This window comes from Engraulis encrasicolus, chromosome 6 (genome assembly GCF_034702125.1).
Source record: "Engraulis encrasicolus isolate BLACKSEA-1 chromosome 6, IST_EnEncr_1.0, whole genome shotgun sequence".
NCBI lineage: Eukaryota > Metazoa > Chordata > Actinopteri > Clupeiformes > Engraulidae > Engraulis > Engraulis encrasicolus.
Window position 1 is genome coordinate 909,118 of NC_085862.1, and position 15,317 is coordinate 924,434.

The 15,317-nt window shown below is 44.6% G+C and overlaps 1 protein-coding gene across 1 annotated transcript in view; it reads right to left on the reverse strand.

Moving 5' to 3' along the window:
* suco (SUN domain containing ossification factor) overlaps positions 1-15,317 on the reverse strand; it is a 119,903-nt gene that overhangs the window by 55,692 nt on the left and 48,894 nt on the right. The window contains exons 2-3 of the mRNA XM_063200347.1: positions 11,561-11,678; positions 765-881 (exon numbers count right to left, since the gene is read on the reverse strand). Of these exons, the coding sequence (XP_063056417.1) occupies positions 765-881; positions 11,561-11,678 (235 nt within the window). The remainder of the gene's footprint in view (positions 1-764; positions 882-11,560; positions 11,679-15,317) is intronic.

The window sequence follows — 15,317 nt, forward strand, 5'->3', positions numbered from 1 at the left end:
TCACTGGGTACGTTTAGATGATGGTTTTGATTTCGTATGAATAATTCAGAATGAAATGGTTCTACTATCATTTAATTCCGAGTTGTGAAGTGTTAACATGATGTTTTCAAAGAGGAATTAAGTTAATTCGGAATCAAAAGTACCATGTAACCCAGGGCACTGTGTAAACAAACAAATAACCAACTTCAGTTGGACAAGTAAAACCTAGTGTTTTTAATGCCGTTAATCTAATCTGAAGGAAGTAAGAAAAGAAAATGTATTTCACCCTTCACGCATTCATGTGCAAACTAGTAAAAGTTAAGCAAACAAGTAAGTAGGTCTGTGTAAATTTGCCTTTGAGGTGAAATGCAAAACACCACGTGTGCTGCGTGCTTCAGCTCCTGTCATTGATCTATTGATGTGTTGTTTTCTTGTCAGTGTATCGACCTTGTTTCTGGCAGTTCCGCTTCCTAAACGATTATGAAGATCACTTGTTGACACAGCTCACCTTCACTCATCTTCACTTGCAGCACATGGGGCAGTGAAGTTTCAACAGTAACACACGTCAGGGCGGCGCAACGACAGTCAGTGCCACCATCGATTTTTAGTGGACTATCTAAGAAACATATTCATGGCAGCATATCCACCACCAATTAGAAATAAATGTATGGGAATTAGATGCTGTGAGAAGTGTGTGTGTTGTGAGGAGTGTGTAGGTTACCTGTTGTGTGTGTTGTGGTGAGTGTGTGTGTTGTGATGAGTGTGTGTGTGTGTGTGTGTATTACCTGTTGTGTGTGTTGTGATGAGTGTGTGTGTGTCTGTTCCTCTACTGCTGCTCCCCACTCCGCCTCCAGCCCCACATGGTACGGTGGCTCAGAGGCCGTCCTCCAGGCCTCCTCCACCTGGGGGAACATGAAAAAGGCAATTTGAAATTTGATTCAGATAACTTTATTAGTCCCATCAGAAGGGCAATTTAGTTTGCGGTCCCAGTCTCCATCAGTCATTGAATAAATAGTATAAATAAAAAGATTAGAAAATGAAATACAAAACCTAAAGGAAACAAAAAAACAATAAATAAATAAGAAAACAAAAGACATACACATTTTAACACATACATTCAAACACCCTGTCCTGTCAGTGATATCAAGCCTTCATAAATATCAGGATGTGCGGGAACGGACAGATAAGTTACTGGTAAGCCAGACAAGAAAAGTTATTGGCATGTCAAGATCACAATTCTTTGCTCGTGTCCTGCACCCGGCATGTCAGGAGAATGCGTACGGAACCTGAACCAACACCCAACACAGTACTTGCAAATAGGAGGTGGGGAATTTACAACTAGGAGATGGGGAATTACTACGAGACCAAGGAGATGGGGAATTACAATGAGGAGGTGGGACATTACAACCAGGGAGGTGGAGAATTACAACTAGGATGTGGGGAATTACAACTAGGAGGTGGAGAATTACAACTAGGAGGTGGAGAATTACAACTAGGAGATGGGGAATTACAACTAGGAGATGGGGAATTACTACTGGGAGGTGGGAAATTACTACAAGGAGACTAGGAGGGGAAATGGCATACAACACAATTCCAAACCACAGGGACGTTCTACAGTCACACCAGAGACGAGTTGCCAAAGCTGTTTAGTTGTGGACTTTTCGTTGTCTGATAAAGTGGTGAGGAACTTGTGTTAGACCACACCAACCAACTAGAGCAGGGGTCAGGAACCTATGGCTCTAGAGCAGGGGTCAGGAACCTATGGCTCTAGAGCAGGGGTCAGGAACCTATGGCTCTAGAGCAGGGTTCAGGAACCTATGGCTCTAGAGGGCTAACAGACCTCAAGACTTCAACAGCAGCAGGCCAGCCAACTTCATAGTAATGTGCTGGTGTAATATACTGTAGTTAATAATAATAATAATAATAATAATACTTTCGTTTTATATAGCGCCTTTCAAAACACCCAAGGACGCTTCACAGAGTCAGGGGTGATGGTGACAAAAAATCCTGAGCCTGAACTTTTCCCCCTGCTCTAACGACGTCAACAAGATACTGCATAGTGACGTAACGTAGGCCTATTTTGACACATTATTCAAACATTTAATAGCCTGTGTATGACCATTATTCAAGTCTGATAGTAGAAGAAAACCCTGAACCTGTAACACTTTCTGAGATAGGAATAACCTAATGGCAAATTATTATCTATGTTTTCATTTTTTCAAACTCGGTCAAGCCTGAAATCAGGAATGGAGCCTGAATACTATCAGCCCTGCAGCGTGTTGTTAGGGTTGGAAAGTGAAATTTTATGCCAGAGTTGTTTTTGTTCTTACATGTTCCAAAAATGTTGTATCACGATTTTTTAACATGAAATCTCTATTTCGATTTTTTATCACGATCTTCCATCCAAAAAATAAAAACAACAAAAAACAACTTTCATATACTTGCAATTTGTAATTTGCAGTCAATAAAATGTTAACACACTTATAAATATACTCTCATAAAGTGTACAATTGGAATACAATAATGTAAAGAATAAAGTGAAGACAACAACACAAGTGAGAAAACGTCACTCTGATGTTGATAATAAACATTGCAAACATTGCAACACTGCAAGACGATCTATACGATTTCTCCACTTTGGCAGATTCGAGACGATCTTTTACTCAATATCACGATTCACGATTTAATATCGTCATATCGCCCACCCCTATTGGGTAGTCATTCTTGCAACAGGGAAGTGGGATGTTATCGTCACTACTAGGTGAGGTGACTGAGCAAGAGAAGTATGTGCACAGGGCTTCTATCACACCATACATCACCATACATCAAGCTTGCTCTTGCAACAGGGTGTGTGTGTGTGTGTGTGTGTGTGTGTGTGTGTGTGTGTGTGTGTGTGTGTGTGTGTGTGTGTGTGTGTGTGTGTGTGTGTGTGTGTGTGTGTGTGTGTGTGTGTGTGTGTGTGTACTGGGAAGTTAAGTTCACTACTGCTTGAGTAGAAGAGGGCCTCACGTGCATACATCACTGGTGCTTTGCGTTGACAGCTTGTTCTCTGCTCTGCTCTGCTCTGCTCTAGGCTTGCGCAACATGGACATTGTGCATATGTGTGTGTGTGTGTGTGTGTGTGTGTGTGTGTGTGTGTGTGTGTGTGTGTGTGTGTGTGTGTGTGGGTGTGGGTGTGGGTGTGGGTGTGTGTGGGTGTGTGCAAAGATGGCAGGAAAACTAGTTAAGATATGCAAAACACATACAGTGCAGTTGGAAAGATTCAAAGTATAAAAGCCTGCGGGATACTATTCTCTGAGCACCATCATATTCTGAGTGTTTTTGGAGTGACAGTAGAAGTTTATTTTGCACTTTAAAACCAATTGCCACTTGATTGTATTTACCTCTAACTTCTCAAAAACGTAACAGAGTTTACAGCACATTAAACAGTTGTTTAAAAAAGTGAATAGGTAATCCGGTTACCAATGAAAAGTGGTAAATGGTTAAATAGTCAGTTGTATGATCAGTTTTGGAGCATTGTAATAAATCCATAGCTCGCTAGTTCCATGCCAGGCCATGTGGGGTTTCCTAAGGCCCTCTACAGTATATACACTACACATTAGCACAGCAGAACTAAAGGCCCTGTATACACACTAGGGCTGGGTAAAATAATCGAGTTAATCGATAATCGATCGAATCAAAATTCACATAATCGATTCACAGGGCACAAAATCGATTTTTTAAATCTTTTTCTTTTTGTTCTTTTTGTTCAATTTAGGTCTATGGAAAATACCCAGTAGGTATTAGTCAATTAGGCCTAGGCCTACTTGTTACAAATTAGCAATCTGTTAACTCTGTCAAGCCACAGCTATTTGACACTTTTATATAAAAATAGGCAACAGCATCTTTTGGGGGGAATCCTGGCAGCAAGAAGGGAACGGATTGAATCGATTCGAATCGAATTGAATCACGATTAATCGATTGAAAGCCCTAAGAATCAAAATCGAATCGATACAGGAACACGGCTGCGATACCAAGCCCCAATATACACCATACATTGCCACAGCTGACCTATACCCCTTGTATGCCGGGGGGACAGGCCATGCTGTCTAGTGTAGTATAGTGTAGTGTAGTGGTGCATGCTGGGTAGTGTAGTCTTGTATGCCGGGGGGACAGGCCATGCTGTCTAGTGTAGTATAGTGTAGTGTAGTGGTGCATGCTGGGTAGTGTAGTCTTGTATGCCGGGGGGACAGGCCATGCTGTCTAGTGTAGTATAGTGTAGTGTAGTGGTGCATGCTGGGTAGTGTAGTCTTGTGTGACGGGGGACAGGCCATGCGGTCGGCTAGAGGGCCCTGCTTTATCAGACACCTCCAGTATATGGGCAGTCATGGGTGAGCGGTTAGGGCGTCAGACTTGCATCCCAGAGGTTGCCGGTTCGACTCCCGACCCGCCAGGTTGGTGGGGGGAGTAATCAACCAGTGCTCTCCCCCATCCTCCTCCATGACTGAGGTACCCTGAGCATGGTACCGTCCCACCGCACTGCTCCCCATGGGGCGCCACTGAGGGCTGCCCCCTTGCACGGGTGAGGCTTAAATGCAATTTCGTTGTGTGCAGTGTGCAGTGTTCACTTGTGTGCTGTGGAGTGCTGTGTCACAATGACAATGGGAGTTGGAGTTTCCCAATGGGCTTTCACTTTCACTTTTCACTTTATATGCACATCACCGCAGCTATACAACATACATTACATGACGACAGCTGACCTTTACCCCTCGGTGCCATGCGCTCTGCTAGAGGGGTCCTGTGCAGGGCTTGACATTAACTTTTTCACTCACCGGCCACTGTGGCTAGTGGTTTTCCCGAGTCACTAGCCATTCAGCTATTCTACTAGCCACAAATTTGATATTGTTTTTTTTTCTTTATCATGATGGTGTATGTCTAACCTCAGAAGATGAGTATATAGCTTTCTACATGGAAGTATATCAAGCAAATAAAAACTGAGATACAGAGCTTTTTCTTGAAATCAAATACAAACAATTGGTACACAAGGGACAAACAACAGAATATTAGCAGAAGGTTACTATGATATGTACGTCATACCAAGGAATAAGCTGCTAGCCAAATTCGCTAGTGACACTGAAAATACTACCAGCCACAGTCAAGTTTTACCAGCATTTGGCCAGTTGGCAGGTGCCAGTGTCAAGCCCTGGTCTTGTGTGACGGGGGACAGGCCATGCGGTCGGCTAGAGGGGTTTCCTAAGGCCCTCTACAGTATATACACTACACATTAGCACAGCTAAAGAACTAAAGGCCCTCTACAGTATATACACTACACAATACCACAGCAGAACTAAAGGCCCTATATAGTACACTACACAATACCACAGCTGAACTAAAGGCCCTATATAGTACACTACACAATACCACAGCTGAACTAAAGGCCCTATATACACTACACATTAGCACAGCAGAACTAAAGGCCCTGTATACACTACACATTAGCACAGCAGAACTAAAGGTCCTATATACACTACACATTAGCACAGCAGAACTAAAGGCCCTATATAGTACACTACACATTAGCACAGCAGAACTAAAGGCCCTATATACACTACACATTAGCACAGCAGAACTAAAGGCCCTATATACACTACACATTAGCACAGCAGAACTAAAGGCCCTATATACACTACACATTAGCACAGCTAAAGAACTAAAGGCCCTATAGTACACTACACAATACCACAGCAGAACTAAAGGCCCTGTATACACTACACAATAGCACAGCAGAACTAAAGGCCCTGTATACACTACACATTAGCACAGCTAAAGAACTAAAGGTCCTATATACACTACACATTAGCACAGCAGAACTAAAGGCCCTGTATACACTACACAACATTACCACAGCTAACCTATACCCTTGTATGCCGGGGGGACAGGCCACGCGGTCTGATAGAGGGCCCCTGCTTTATCAGTATGTACCCATACACAGTATATACAGTATATACCCATACACATCACCGCAGCTATACAACATACATTACATGACGACAGCTGACCTTCACCCCTCGGTGCCATGCGGCCTGCTAGAGGGCCCCTGCCTTATCAGACACCTCCAGTATATACACATCACTGCAGCTATACAACATACAGTGCCCTCCATAATTATTGACACCCCTGGTTGAGATGTGTTTTTTAGCTTCCAATTATTTTATTTTTTTTCTAAATAATATGGGACCTTAATGGAAAAAAAGAGAAAAATCCAACCTTCAATACAAGTGCATTTATTCAGTGGGGAAAAAATCCCACATAAAGAAATAATTATTTGACATCAAATAATGTGTGTCACAATTATTAGCACCCCTGGTGTTAATATTTTGTACAACCCCCTTTTGCCAACAAAACAGCACCAAATCTTCTCCTATAATGTTTCACAAGATGGGAAAAGACAGAAAGAGGGATCTTCAGCCATTCCTCTTTGCAGAATCTCTCTAAATCATCCAGAGACCTGGGTCCTCTCCTCTGTACTCTCCTCTTCAGCTCACCCCACAGGTTCTCAATGGGGTTGAGGTCAGGGGACTGAGATGGCCATGGGAGGAGCTTGATTTTGTGTCTGGTGAACCATTTCTGTGTAGATTTGACCATATGTTTAGGGTCATTGTCTTGCTGAAAGACCCAGTGACGACCCAGCTTCAGCTTTCGGGCAGAGGGCAACAGATTTTGATTTAAAATGTCCTGGTATTTCAAAGCATTCATGATGCCATGCACCCTAACAAGGTTCCCAGGGCCTTTGGAAGCGAAACAGCCCCACAGCATCACTGACCCACCCCCATACTTCACAGTGGGTATGAGGTGCTTTTCAGCATGCGCATCTTTCGTGGTACGCCAGACCCACTTAGAGTGTTTGTTGCCAAAAAGCTCAATCTTGGTCTCATCTGACCAAAGCACACAGTCCCAGTTGAAGCCCCAATACCGCTTGGCGAACTCCAGACGCTTGCGTTCATGATTGTGAGTGAGGAAAGGTTTTCTCCGTGCATGCCTCCCAAACAGCTTGTTGGCGTGTAGACAGCGCCTGATGGTTGATTTGGAGACTTTGTGACCCCAGGATGCTACCATTTGTTGTAATTCTGTAACAGTGAGCTTTGGAGATCTTTTGATTTCTCTTACCATCCTCCTCACTGTGCGTGGTGGCAAAATAAACTTGGGTCCTCGTCCAGGCTTGTTTACCACTGTTCCAGTTGTTTTGCACTTCTTAATTATTCCTCTCACAGTGGATATGGGCAGCTGCAGTTGAGTGGTAATCTTCTTGTAGCCTCTGCCTGACCTGTGAAGGTCGACACACATCTGCCTCACTTGTATGCTGTGTTCCTTTGTCTTTCCCATGTTTAAGAGTGGATAAGAGAAATGGCCTCGGTGTCACGTCATATTTATACCCCAGGGAAACAGGAAGTGATGAATTACTAATTAAATGTTCCTACATACTCTGGTAAACTTTGTAAACTACTGTAGAAATGACAGAAATGCTTCAATTATATTTATTTCCTGGGAATTGTCAAGGGTGCCAATAATTGTGGAACAGGTGATTTAATGAAAAATAATTATTTTTTAGTCAGGGATTTTTTTATTTTCTTACAATTCATTTGAGTTGAAGGCTACATTTTTCTACAATTTTCAGTGTGACAGTATTCTTCTGCAATAAACACTGAATTTATTTTAAGGCTTTTAACACATCTCAACCAGGGGTGCCAATAATTATGGAGGGCACTGTACATTACATGACGACAGCTGACCTTCACCCCTCGGTGCCATGCGGCCTGCTAGAGGGGTCCTGCTTTATCAGTGTAGTGTAGTGTAGTGTAGGGGCCCTGCTTTATCAGACACCTCCATGTTTGCTGAGGCCTGCAGGGCCCCTATAGAGGAGGTGAGGCGACCGCGATACAAAACACACCTTATGTAACATGTGACACACACACACACACACACACGCATACCAGCACGCACACACACACACCTCTCTGCTTCCGTGTCAAAGGTCAAGAACACACATGGCCTTCCCCTCCTCAGATAGCAGCCATGGTGTGTGTGTGTGTGTGTGTGTGTGTGTGTGTGTGTGTGTGTGTGTGTGTGTGTGTGTGTGTTAGTGTGTGTGTGTGTGTGTGTGTGTGTGTGTGTGTGTGTGTGTGTGTGTGTGTGTGTCTCAATGATAGGTGTTAGTTAATAGTCTTAGTTGTATTGTTGCATGTGTGAGCACACCAAATAACATTCCTATCAACTGTATTTCATACTGTTGAAATGGCAAAATAAGACTTGAACTTGAACCATATTTAAGTCTGTAGGGGTGGTCAGAGAAGCACTACGAGCCGTCATATCTTCCGGCACCGGAGAGGTTAGTGACTGGTTAGAGAGTAAACCGGCACCGGAGAGGTTAGTGACTGGTTAGAGAGGTTAGTGACTGGCTAGAGAGGTTAGTGACTGGTTAGAGAGTAAACCGGTCGTTTCGCATGCCTGCTTCTAATACCTTTCAGGAAGATGAGTGTGTTGGTTTGTGATTGATGAGTGTGTGTGTCTGTTCACAGTGGTAAAGTGCGAGTGTGTGTGTGTGTAAAGGGGTGATGTTCGAGTGTGTGTGTGTTGACAGGGGTGATGTGCGAGTGTGTGTGTGTTTAAAGGGGTGATGTTCGAGTGTGTGTGTGTGTGTGTTAAAAGGGGTGATGTTCGAGTGTGTGTGTTGACAGGGGTGATGTGCGAGTGTGTGTGTGTGTAAAGGGGTGATGTTCGAGTGTGTGTGTGTTGACAGGGGTGATGTGCGAGTGTGTGTGTGTGTGTGTGTGTTTAAAGGGGTGATGTTCGAGTGTGTGTGTGTGTGTGTTAAAAGGGGTGATGTTCGAGTGTGTGTGTGTGTATGTTAAAAGGGGTGATGTTCGAGTGTGTGTGTGTTTAAAGGGGTGATGTGAGTGTGTGTGTGTTTACAGGGGCAGGGGTGAGAGTGAAAAAAAATCCTGAGCCTGAACTTTTTTCCCTGCTCTAACAACGACGACAAGATACTGCATAGTGACGTAACGTAGGCCTATTTTGACACATTATTCAAACATTTAATAGCCTGTGTATGACCATTATTCAAGCCTGATAGTAGAAGAAAACCCTGAACCAGTATTACTTTCTGGGATAAGAAAAACCTAATGGCTAATTATTATCAATGTTTTTATTTTTGCAAACTCTGTCAAGCCTGAAATCAGGCATGGAGCCTGAATACGATCAGCCCTGCAGGGGTGATGTGCGCGTGTGTGTGTATGTTTAAAGGGGTGATGTGTGTGTGTGTGTGTGTGTGTGTGTGTGTGTGTGTGTGTGTGTGTGTGTGTGTGTGTGTGTGTGTGTGTGTGTGTGTGAGTGTGTGTGTGTGTGTGTGTGTGTGTGTGTGTGAANGTGTGATGTGCGAGTATGTGTGTATAAAGGGGTGATGTGCGAGTGTGTGTGTGTTTAAAGGGGCCACCACCATACAAAACACACCTTATGTAACATGTGACACACACACACACACGCACGCACGCACGCACACACACACACCTCTCTGCTTCCGTGTCAAAGGTCAAGAACACACATGGCCTTCCCCTCCTCAGATAGCAGCCATGGTGTGTGTGTGTGTGTGTGTGTGTGTGTGTGTGTGTGTGTGTGTGTGTGTGTGTGTGTGTGTGTGTGTGTGTGTGTGTGTGTGTGTGTGTGTGTGTGTGTGTGTGTGTGTGTGTGTGTGTGTCTCAATGATAGGTGTTAGTTAATAGTCTTAGTTGTATTGTTGCATGTGTGAGCACACCAAATAACATTCCTATCAACTGTATTTCATACTGTTGAAATGGCAAAATAAGACTTGAACTTGAACCATATTTAAGTCTGTAGGGGTGGTCAGAGAAGCACTACGAGCCGTCATATCTTCCGGCACCGGAGAGGTTAGTGACTGGTTAGAGAGTAAACCGGTCGTTTCGCATGCCTGCTTCTAATACCTTTCAGGAAGATGAGTGTGTTGGTTTGTGATTGATGAGTGTGTGTGTCTGTTCACAGTGGTAAAGTGCGAGTGTGTGTGTGTTTAAAGGGGTGATGTGTGTGTGTGTGTTTAAAGGGGTGATGTGTGTGTGTGTGTGTGTGTTTAAAGGGGTGATGTGTGTGTGTGTGTGTTTAAAGGGGTGATGTGTGTGTGTGTGTGTGTGTGTGTGTGTGTGTGTGTGTGTGTGTGTGTGTGTGTGTGTGTGTGTGTGTGTAAAGGGGTGATGTTCGAGTGTGTGTGTGTTGACAGGGGTGATGTGCGAGTGTGTGTGTGTGTGTGTGTGTGTGTGTGTGTGTGTGTGTGTGTGTGTGTGTGTGTGTGTGTGTGTGTGTGTGTGTGTGTGTGTGTGTGTATGTGTGTATAAAGGGGTGACGTGCGAGTGTGTGTGTGTTTAAAGGGGTGATGTGCGAGTGTGTGTGCTTGCTGTGGAGCAGGAAAATGTAACCGGTTGTTTCACTCATAGTCTCACTTGTTACTTGTGGTTTTTTAAGTTACACTGAGTCGTTTGTTCCTTCTGGTAATTGGTCATAGAGCTTGAAAGTCCCGCCCCTTAGTTCCGCATTTCACGGGACCTAAGCTGACCATCTAACAACATGGTAGCGAGTAAATATCTTCCGATCTTAGTCATTACATGCGCTGGGCTTCAAATATGCTGTTTAAGAGGCTAGATGAAGATTATTCATGCAGAAGTATCAATGTTTTTGTTCCGAGGCCGTCTGCATGCCAAATGTGAAGAAACACAGCTTTCTAAAAAGTTTGGGGGTTCGTACGAAAAATTTAACAAAAATATCAGAAACAACATGTTTGGAGCTCGTGGCACAACTCGAAGGGGGTCGAAATATCATTTTAATACAGCCATTGGAATACATGTTACGATTTTCGGCTAAAAACGCTGTTGAGGTCCCATGAAATCGGGGGAAGTAACGTCACTTTCAAGCTCTATAGAGAGTGGATTGTTCCTTGTGGTGATTGGCTGCAGCGGTTTGTTCCTTGTGGTGATTGGCTGCAGCGGTTTGTTCCTTGTGGTGATTGGCTGCAGCGGTTTGTTCCTTGTGGTGATTGGCTGTAGTGGATTGTTCCTTGTGGTGATTGGCTGAAGTGGTTTGTTCCTTGTGGTGATTGGCTGTAGTGAATTGTTCCTTGTGGGGATTGGCTGTAGTGGATTGTTCCTTGTGGGGATTGGCTGTAGTGGATTGTTCCTTGTGGGGATTGGCTGTAGTGGATTGTTCCTTGTGGGCATACGTGGACATACTAGTTTATACCTTGGGGTGAGCGGTCCTTTGTACCTTGTGATGATTGGCTACTGAGTGGCTCATACCTCATGCTGACTGGCTATAATGGTTAGCACCTCAAGTTTATCCATCTTATTTATAAGTGTAGTGTAGTGCAGTGGTGCATGCTGGGTAGTGTAGTGTAGTGTAGTGGTGCATGCTGGGTAGTGTAGTGTAGTGTAGTGTAGTGGTGCATGCTGGGGTAGTGTAGTGTAGTGTAGTGGTGCATGCTGGGTAGTGTAGTGCAGTGTAGTGAAGTGTAGTGGTGCATGCTGGGTAGTGTAGTGTAGTGTACCTGTGTATGCTCCTGCTCCGGTGTGTGTGCGTGTGCGTTGCCATCCTGTGCGGCGTGGGCGGGGCCAGAGGAGCCAGACGAGCTCTGATCCGAACAGTGGACATCACAAGCAGGAGACCTGCAGAAACACACACAAGAGGAAACACACACGTTACAGATGCAACACACACACACACACACACATTACAGTGGACATCACAAGCAGGAGACCTGCAACACACACACGAGGAAACACACACGTTACAGATGCAACACACACACACACACACACATTACAGTGGACATCACAAGCAGGAGACCTGCAACACACACACGAGAAAAAGAAAACACAGGTTACGGAGGCACTCTAAGGGAACAGCTTCAGGCAATGGACAAGAGCATTGAGGAACCTGCAACACATGTACACACACACATACACACATACGTCGTTACGGATGTGCTTTAGTGCGGGGAAACGCTTCAGGCAATGGACATAATTATTAAGGGGAAACAAGCAAGTGAGCAGACTAACATGTCTCATTAAAAGGTCTTTGGAGGACGTGTTCAGTGAAATGACACCGTCAGCCCTCAAGAATCGTCCAGGACAATACAGTACGGATGTGCAACAAATTAATATCACAACTTTGCTGTAAAAGGATGTGCGTAATGTTCGTTAACCAAAGCTAATGGTGGAATAACGGCATAGCTCTTTATCTATCTGTCTGTGCCTCAGTGTGCGGTAATAAACCTGTCTCTCTCTCCCTGTGTCTCCCTGTGGTCGGTAATAAACCTGTCTCTCTCTCCCTGTCTCTCTCTCCCTGTGTCTCCCTGTGGTCGGTAATAAACCTGTCTCTCTCTCCCTGTCTCTCTCTCCCTGTGTCTCCCTGTGGTCGGTAATAAACCTGTCTCTCTCTCCCTGTCTCTCTCTCCCTGTGTCTCCCTGTGGTCGGTAATAAACCTGTCTCTCTCTCCCTGTCTCTCTCTCCCTGTGTCTCCCTGTGGTCGGTAATAAACCTGTCTCTCTCTCCCTGTCTCTCTCTCCCTGTGTTGTCTCTCTCTCTCCCTGTGTGAGTAGAGGGGGGAGGGGTCAGGGGAGCTGGCCTGCACGTGTACAGCCACTCTCTTCATGTACTGCAGAACCCAGAGAGGACAAACACTCTTTACAACACACACACCTACCCACGCACACAACTACACACACCCCTACAGCCATACACACACACACACACACACACACACACACCCACCCACACACACACACACACACACACACACACACACACACACACACACACACCCACCCACACACAGCCCTACACACACACACACACACACACACACACACACACACACCCCTACATACCAACACCCACACACACACACACACACACACACAGCCCTACACCAACGCACACACTAAATGCTGGGTGATTTCCAACAGCAGCATACATTAAGTACACACCCACCCCCGCCCCCGCCAACCTGGTTTTCCTAGAATTCAATCTGAACTGTATGTTCAAGCAGAGCTGACTGGGAGAAGGCAGAGGAAAGCGTAAAGCAGGGGTTCCCAACCTTTTCCAACGTGGGGCCCACTCGAAATTGTCAAAAATGTCCAGGACCCACCTCTGACCCAATTAAGAATAAAACTCAAATAAATCAACAGCAACACACACCAAAATATGATTATTATTTTTGGAAAATTATTTCAAGGCCCACTTGGAATACCTTCAGGGCCCCACCAGTGGGCCCCGGCCCATAGGTTGGGAACCACTGGCATGGAGGAAGGACTCAGACAACCTCTGGCTAGTGTTCTTATTCCGTGAAAACTCCCCATTGTGCTTCAGCTTCAGCCAAAAGACATTATCTGGCTCCAACAATACGCACACTAACTGGCTGAATAGCTGGCTGGACAGAACTGGAGGTTTTTGGTCGACGACGGCGGGTCATTTTAATGTGATTTTCGAGGAATTTGACAAAGCATTAGGGGTGCTAATGTAATCAGCATTTCCAGGCAGAAAAAGGAGCTTTTGTTGAGGGATGAAGAGCTGGAGCGAAACCAAAAATGTAGAGCTGGCACCCGATCAAAAGCAGCTGGAATGCTCACCTGTTGTACAGGGTGTTCCAATAAGAATATAGAATGCTCACCTGTTGTACAGGGTGTTCCAATAAGAATATAGAATGCTCACCTGCTCTACCCGGTATTCCAATAAGAATATAGAATGCTCACCTGTTGTACAGGGTGTTCCAATAAGAATATAGAATGCTCACCTGCTCTACCCGGTATTCCAATAAGAATATAGAATGTAAAGAGGAATCTATTGGTACCTGTCAGTCAACAGGACAAGTTTTACTGTAAACTCCCCTGTCTGTTACAGTCAGTTACTATAAACTCCTGTGTCTGTTACAGCTAGTTACTGTAAACTCTACTGCCTGTTACTGTGAGTTACAGAAAACTCCCCTGCCTGTTACGGTGAGTTACTGTAAACTCCCCTGAAAGGCTCAAGTCACCTGAAATGCTTCTACTCAGTTTGAGCTGCTGAGATGAGAGATCAAGTGAAGAAGCGCAAATGGGCTAATAGCAACACTTTTGGACGAAGCAGCAGAAGAGAGGCTAGCGCCAGCCACCATCCAGAAGAGAGGCCTTTGGTAGTGGTACCCTTCAGTTTCTATAGGATATAATCCCCTTCAGTTTCTATAGGATATAATCCCCTTCAGTTTCTATAGGATATAATCCCCTTCAGTTTCTATAGGATATAATACCCTTCAGTTTCTATAGGATATAATCCCCTTCAGTTTCTATAGGATATAATCCCCTTCAGTTTCCTGACCCCGTGTCTGTTGTGTTTACAGTGTTAAATGTCCTTGCCCTCATTGGGGCCTCGACTCGTGTAGGCAACACCTGTTAGCATGTAGCAGCACACAAACAAGATCGCTTACAAAGGGCAAGCTAGCTTAGCTTACCACATTACCACACGCGCTAGTTCCATGCCGCTTTATAGCAATCTATAACTTGGGCTCCACAACAAGGAGTGCATCCAAAACATGCTGTGGCTCCTCGGACATGTCCACTGCACCCCCCCCCCCCCACACACACACATATAGCCTGACAGTAATGTGAGCTCTGCACCTTGACGAATGTCCCGTCACTGTCAGGACGCTGGGTGTGATAGGAGTACATATGCTGCTACACGTAGCCTGCTGTCAACACCCGCTATGCTTTAGGGCCCTTCAACTGGACCAAGATGACCCGAGTAGGGGAGCAGAGTAGGGCATGGGCGGCAGATCAAGATGACCTGATGGGTGTTATTTATGTTGACAGCAATGAGCATTAAAGCACATAATAATCCATATTCCATAATAATCCATATCCCATAATAATCCATATTCCATAATAATCCATATTCCATAATAATCCATATTCCATAATAATCCATATTCCATAATAATCCATATCCCATAATAATCCATATTCCATAATAATCCATATTCCATAATAATCCATATCCCATAATAATCCATATTCCATGTTCCCATACACCAGTGTGGAGTCACACTTCCTCTCTCATACACAAGCATCAAACACACTGGAGATCTACGTAAATCAGTAGACATGCCATTTAGGCTAGCCATTACTGACATTTTTGGCAGCAACAACTTGATCAACCTTCAAATCAATACACACACACAAAAAAAAAAAAATCCTCCAAGTACCACCAGAGACATGTCAAGCACCACTGTAGTAGGGCATGGGTTGCAGATCATGATTTTGAATGCTAAA